The sequence below is a fragment of the Alexandromys fortis genome, unplaced genomic scaffold (genome assembly GCF_014885135.2).
Source record: "Alexandromys fortis isolate MF-2015 unplaced genomic scaffold, M_Fortis_MF-2015_v1.1 scaffold_3, whole genome shotgun sequence".
Classification (NCBI taxonomy): domain Eukaryota; kingdom Metazoa; phylum Chordata; class Mammalia; order Rodentia; family Cricetidae; genus Alexandromys; species Alexandromys fortis.
Window position 1 is genome coordinate 29,403,391 of NW_026067909.1, and position 7,035 is coordinate 29,410,425.

General features: G+C 52.0%; 1 protein-coding gene across 5 annotated transcripts in view; it reads right to left on the reverse strand.

Annotated features, from left to right (window-relative positions):
- Arhgef7 (Rho guanine nucleotide exchange factor 7) overlaps window positions 1-6,702 on the reverse strand; it is a 103,594-nt gene extending 96,892 nt beyond the window's left edge. The window contains exon 1 of one of the 5 annotated variants that reach the window (XR_007590820.1): window positions 6,291-6,702. Coding sequence is in view for 4 of the 5 variants with exons in the window: in XM_050136914.1 (XP_049992871.1) it covers window positions 6,291-6,659 (369 nt within the window). In the remaining variant the exon portion in view is untranslated. The remainder of the gene's footprint in view (window positions 1-6,290) is intronic. The other 4 variants (XM_050136914.1, XM_050136910.1, XM_050136912.1 and 1 more) reach the window with 4 other exon arrangements.
- Between the last annotated feature and the right edge of the window lie 333 nt (window positions 6,703-7,035).

Genomic DNA, 7,035 nt, shown 5'->3' on the forward strand with positions numbered 1-7,035 from the left:
GCGTGTATTTAAAGCTGGGCTGTAGGGAGGTGCCAGTTATTTCTAATGATAGAAGGAAGGACCCTGCCAGCACAGCACATGCTGGGCTTCAGGCTCAGCGCTCTCACGCTGCTACCCTGGGGACACTCGTGGCTATGCCTCCTACTCCCCTGTCCCACGCTGGCTGTGTGCACCTGTGTGTGTGTGTGTTGTATACACATGCGTGTATATGACCTAGTAAACGTACATACAACACCTTTATGTATATGCACAAGTATATTATGCTGCTATGTGCTCAGCTGTGCATGTGTATGCACATGTATATGTGCATCTATATGAACATACACACATCCAGTGAGCATGTACACACCTTTATGCATATACTGCATGTGTACTGCTGTGTGCACTGAGTGTGCACATGTGTCTACTGCATGCATTTATGTGAGTTTACATGCATGCTAGTCAGCGTTCATGCACCTTTATGCATATAAATGTAATCTGCATGCTTCTGCATGTACCTGCATGTGGACATCTGCGTGTGCACCTGAGGATGTACACAGGTACATCAGCAAGTGCACACACGCCCTGTGCTTGAGCACATGTCTATGTGTGGCTTCATGTTCGCCTGTGGGTGGGAGTGCATGTGTGCATGCGGGATGCCAACATAAACCCAGATGTGCTTTCAGTCTGGCCCTCAGGAATCTCTTCAGGGTTCCTGAGTTAAACTGAATTCAAGTGGTTTTTGGTTTTGTTTTGTTCTGTTCTGTGTTGTTTTGTTTTTGAAACAAGCCAACGGGGCAGATCCAGTTGACTTTTCTTCAGGCCTGAAACCCAAAACCACTTGCTACACTTGGCAGGGTCCCTGCGGAGGTAGAACCTTGCAGTCCCACGCTGCTAAAGGAAACAAAATGAACACTCCAGATCCTACTCAGGGTGTGCCTTGTGCTTAACGATGGCCTGGAGCTGTCTTGTAGCTTTCTCCAAATGAACTGTCACTCAACTGCTGTGTCTTCCTGAGAGCCACTGCACTCACCCTTCCTACACAGCCCACCCTGAGGGACTATGTCATCAATACGTCACCACTGCCAACACTGAGCAATGATGTGGGAGTCCCCTCTGTATGCTGTGAATATGTTTTATTATCATTGGTTAATAAAGAAGCTGCTTTGGTCTGTGGCAGGGCAGAATATCACCAGGTGGGAAAGCTAATCTGAGTGCTGGGAGAAAGAAGGTGGAGTCAGGCAGACGCCATGTAGCTGCCCAAGAAGCAAGATGTGAGGTAACAAACCCCAAGCTTCATGGTAAAATATAAAATAACAGAAATGGGTTGATTTAAGATATAAGAACTAGCTAGGAATATGCCTGAGCCACTGGCCAAACAGTGTTGTAATTAATACAGTTTTTGTGTGGTCATTCAGGTCAGAGCATGTGCGGCCGGGTGCCCAGGACCAGAAGAAATGCCACTCTTAACTGGGTACTTCTATCCTCTGCCCATGTTCATGGAGACTCCTTTTCTGTTCCCATCCCAACACCGGCTACCCAACCTGAACCAAACGTGAGTCTTGTGTCTACTGAGAGAGCAGGCCTTTGGAGGGTGTCCCATGGCAGAGAAACATGAGCACAGAACAAGTCACGTGTCAGGGAGGTCAGTCCCGACAGCTCACCTCAAAGGCTGGGTGGGCCTCTTCTCCGTCCCACCCGAGATCTGCAGGGTCGTTTTGTCTCACACTGTTCTGGCATTTAGAGTTGTGTTTCCTCTTGTTCTAACTCCCTAAGAACCTGCTATTTACGATGTCAAGCCAGTGCCTATGTAGAGCCTTCGCCCCTACATCCCAGCGTCTTTGGTAGAGGAAGATTTTCAGCGTACTACCACAAAGAAAGGTAAATGCCAAGCCAGCTGCGAACTCTTTGATCTGCAACGGTGTAGTGCCTACGAGATATGCAATGGTGGTACAAAGCGTGGGAGAGTGGTCAGTCAGTGTTTGAGTAACTTAAGGCCCACTCCAGGAGATGGAACACATACCCGACTCTCCTTGGGTGACCAAGGACCTGAGACTAGATAGCCCAGGGACCTAGAGTCAAACCAAATAAGACTGGTCCAGAAAAGAGGGGGAAATGTAGTGAGAAAATGATTCCTAATGGCATTCTGCCACACTCATACATCAGGGCCTTACTCTGCCATCACCAGAGAAGCTGCCTTTTCTGATGGGTGGGGACAAATATAGAGACCCACAGCCAGACATGCAGAGAGAGAGACAGACAGACAGAACACTCAGCCCTAAACGGGATGTCTCCATCCAATCCCTCCCCTGGAGACAAGGGACCCCTGCTGAAAAGGGGGCAGAAAAAAAGTCTAATAGCAGAGGGAATAGAGGACACCAAGAAAGCACGACCCTGGAAATCGACACAAGCAAAGCTCGGATGGACGGACAGACTGGAGCCGCATGCACGGGGCCTGCAGGGGTCTGCACCAGGTCCTCTGTGTACACACTGCATCCCTCCGTTTCGTTTGTATGGGATTCCTGCGTGTGGGAATGGGTGGGTCTCTGACACGTGACTTCTCTCTGGCTCTTTCCCCTCTGTGGGTTTGTCTTGTCCAACTTCGATGTGTTAATTTTTATCTTGTAATATTTTATTTTGTTGTATTTTTAAAAAAAATAAATGAATAAATGAAAGCCTAGCCACTACGGTACAGGTTACTGAAAAACTGTCAATTATTCCTGCTGGGAGAGCGAAGATGAGTTTTTCGGTTTTCTCCAACCGAGTGACACGGGGTGTATCCTCCACTCTGGGGCAGGCCTCGTGTTCGGGAATAGTGGTCAGCATAGAAAGGTGTCCACAGTGTCATTGTGGGGGCTTCACTTGTTTGCAGCTTGGGAGGGTTTCATTTTCTTCCTTTAGGAATGTTGTTTTATTTTATTTTATTGGTTTTGGGAGGGGTTGTTGTAATGGGTTTTTGGTGTTTTGTTTTGTTTTGTTTTGAAAGAACTTAAAGTTGGGCTGGGGAGAGGACCTGGAAGGACTTGTGTGGCAGAATATGATCTAAATACATTTAAATTTAAAAAATTGTTTGAAATAATAAAAAATATAACCCAAAAAAGAAATGCCAGAAGTCAGCTACCACAGTGTCAAGTAGGCAATAAAGTTCTTAATAAGCTGATTTAGCTCAACTGCTGTAGGCTAAACTGTTCCACAAAATGTACACATGGGGGTCCCAGCCCCCAGGGCCACAGGATGTGGCTCTGCCTGGTTTTGAGGTCACTTTGGATGTGGCTGGGATGCCATCTACAGTGGATCTGTGCAGAATGGAGGCCACAGTGAGAACGTCATATAGGCTGTGTTTCCAAACTCAGGGAGAAAGGCCTGAACAAGCACATGCAGGAAGCGTACACCATACCTTGATCGTGAACTTGTGGCCTCCAGACCATGAGACAAATGCATCTCCTAGGGGGGACCTTTGATTCAGTTGCTCGCCCCCAACCCCTGGCAGCCCCAGATCTCACACAGAGAATGCCATGTGGACTGCAAGCAGCTTCCCTATCTGATTCTGGGACACACGGAAGGGACAAAGTTCCTGGAGGTTTTCACAGTAACTAACAACTTTGTACCCTGCATTCACAAGGCAAATTAAAACAGCATTTGAGCATAGGTTATTCTTGGCAGTTTCCTATCCTCTAACATTGCTGCATCCGAGGGTGCCTCCTTTAACAAAACAACCTAGAGATGTCTGAAGGGGGAACTTGCGAGGGATGGTGCTTCAGGGCTCAGGGACATGATGGCTATGGAAGGTTTGGGATCAGAAGAAGGCGGCGGGCACAGGACAGGGGCCCAGCTCGGGGCCTGGCTCTCTCTAGGACAAGCAAAGAGCAAGACCTGCATTCCCAGAGCTGGGGAAACTGCCAATCCCAGCTCCCATCTTCCCTGCAGCAGAAAGCCCATGGCCAGCAGCATAGAGTAGCACCTCTCATTGCCAGTCTGGAGCTCCCACTTCTCACCTCCAAGGACCAAATACAGAGGCTCCAGGAGAGGGACCCCGACCCGCCATTTTCTTTGCCTGAGCTGAAGCCCAAGGAATGTCCCTGCCCTGCTAGCCAACCCCATTTTGAAACAGAGCAGGACGTGTTCTTAATAAAAGACACATGGGAAGCCTTCGCTCTGTGCTCCTTCCCAGGCCTGAGCCTCATTTTAACCGTGAACTTGCAGAAGGGAAGCCCCATGCTGCTCACAATTCTCCAGTGTCAGCACGTCCACGTGGCAGTGTGTCCAGCTCGGAGACTTTCCGTGCCACACAAATGTTCAGCCCCACTTCCAAGCATTTCCTTTTTAAGGAGAAACGGCCTCTCTCTTTTTTTACCCCACTGAGGCGAAAGTTTCTCCACACACGCGCTTCGCGACAACTATGATGGCATGCTGGCACTGCCCAATGCCGACGATGACTTCACGGCAGATGCAAACTGTGGAGTTCAGTATTTCAGACAGTGGCGGGAGGTCTACTCCCCACACCTACCTTTGACCCAAAGAGCCAGGAACTCTCTGGATGGTGTCATCAGCCTTCACAGTCACATTAAAACAAACCAGTCCAGGCTCAGAGAGACAAAACAACATCAACCCAAGACATCTGACTTGAGTGAACATTCTTTTGAATGTAGTTTCAGAATGTTTAGGGCCAATCTGGCGGCCAGAAGCTAAACATCTTATTCATTCCTCCCTTTGTTCTTTCAGAGAAGAAAGGGCCGCCACAGTTTCTTCAGAAAATCTTTGGAGAAGTTAAAACAGAATATGGTTACTGAAGTTTGCCTATCCATATTAATGCAGCAAACATGTCACATGATATGAATATTGATGTCCCTGCTGGAATAGCATAGGAAGCTTTTCAAGGGGTTTTCTTTAAAGCCTATTTTGGAAAACTTAGCGTGTCTCATTGGGACATCTGTCTTTTATACTCTCCGCACTGAGGTCCAGATGACAATCCAGTTCTCTCGGTGCCTTGAAAGTTAGGCCCTGCTCTTCAGTCCATAGCATCTTAAATCATAACTTTATCAGTCCGCCTCATTTATAAGCATCATTTTTCACATCAGGGAGCCAGCTGTTCGTTCTAAAATGCATGTCGGTTTTCGTAAATAATGTTCAGGAAAATACCCCAAACCTATGGTATGCCTGCAGAATTCATGTTAACCGTTTTCCGATTAACACTGCAACATGCCAACTTATGAATAAAATTAGAATGCTTTTCTGGTCATTTAATCCGCATCTTGTTAGTAACAAATTTATGCCCTGCCCGGAGCCGTGTGTACACAAGTGTATGTGTTCTTGTGTGTGAGCGTCTCTCTGTGTGTGCATGTACATGCCATTAAGAAGTGCTACTTCTTCCTAATTACGGGGCAGTTTGATTGCCTCATTTAACACTTTTTAAGTAACTAAGGATCTTAAGTTTTTTTTGTAAACTGTGTATTGGTCAAAATCTTGAACACAGGACTTTGGTTTTTTTGTTTTTTTTTTTAACATATAAGAGCTGACTGTCCTTAGAAGCGCACTCAACCCTTGACACTGCTCTGTGTGCTTGCGGATGAAAACAAACTTTGGTCACCCCCAGCTGCGGTCAAGGTTCACACTGCAGCGCCGCCGGGGAGCCACCAGCCAGCAGCAGCAAGCAGACTGCTCCGAATCCAGCGTGCACTGAAGATGAAAATTCGGAACCATTCCCAAAAAGCCGGGGCTTCTAGACCGTGTGTGTGCGGTTCTGTGGGCTTGGATGAGTGAGGAGTGTCTCGGTAGGGAAAGCAGTAAGTCATTTCACAGCTCAGCCCTCCCTCCGCATTGATAGCTGCATTCGTTAAACATGCCCAGCCACCGGTCCATTCAACGCCAGGGTGAGACTGCAAAGCCAGCGATGAAAACCGCTCAGACAAAGCCATTGCAGAAAGCTGCGTGGCGCTGAGACGAGGTTTTCTGATCGGTCACGGCGAGGGGCGAAGCCGACCTCCCAACTTCACGTTAGGGTGGAGCAGAACCCCGCAGGCGCCGGCACAGTCAACTCTCCTACCCTTGACCCCGACCCCGCCCCGCGCGTCGAAGCGACCCCCTCCGCTGCCCCTGCCTTCAGGGCGGGTCCCCTTCCCGGCGCCCCGCACACAATGGCGCCCCGAACTCCCGCCGCCGGTCCCCGCGCCCGGCGCGCCGCCGTGTCCGCGCACAAAGGAGGAGGGCGCGCGGGCCCCGAGCCGGCGCGCGCCAGGTGCTCCCGCGCGCCCCGCCGCCCGCCTCCCGCCCGGGCCAGGGACCCACCCGGAGACCGCGCCAGGGCCACTTACTTTCTCGATGGTCCCGGGCAGCAGACGTTCGAGCAGTCGGCACAGGACTACCCCGTCCTTGAGCGAGGCTTGCAAGAAGACCTCGGGGTCCGAAATGGTTTTCTTGGGCGACTCCAGCACGCCCAGGGTGATGAGCCACGTAACGGTCTGCTCGGCAGAATTCATCGCTGCGGCGACTCGGGCTGCGCGCACGGAGGGGGCGCCGCGCGCGATCACCTCGGAGCGGCCCGGGCCGCGGCCACCCGCGCCCCCGCCGCCTCCGCGCCCATGGGCGGCCGCGCGCCGGCGATTGGCCCGGCCGGCCCAGCAGGTCCCGCTAGGCTCCGCGGGCTCGCGCGCGCCCTGGCCCGCTGTCAAGTGCCTTTTCATTAGCGGCGCAGGAACCTGCGGGCGCCCGGCACCGCCCCCGCCGCCGCCCCCCGGCCGCGGCCGCCGTCGCCCGATGACATCACCGGAGAAGAAAGACGCGGCGGCCGCCCGCGCGCGCCCCGCGCCAGCCCGGGCGCACGACAGCTGGCGCGCCCCCCGCTCACCTGCGCCGCCCGCGCGCCCCGGGGCTGCGCGCCTTTGTGGGGAGGGCGGTGAGCGATTAGTAAGCGCTTCCCAGAATGCTCTCTCGAGCCTGCCCGCCGACTGCGGGGCGCGGGCGTCCCTTCGCCACCCGGGCAGCCGGCGGTGACGGCACGCACATGCTCGTTAAATCTGGGACCAGATGGGTCTCACTCGGGCAGGAGCGAGCCTCGGG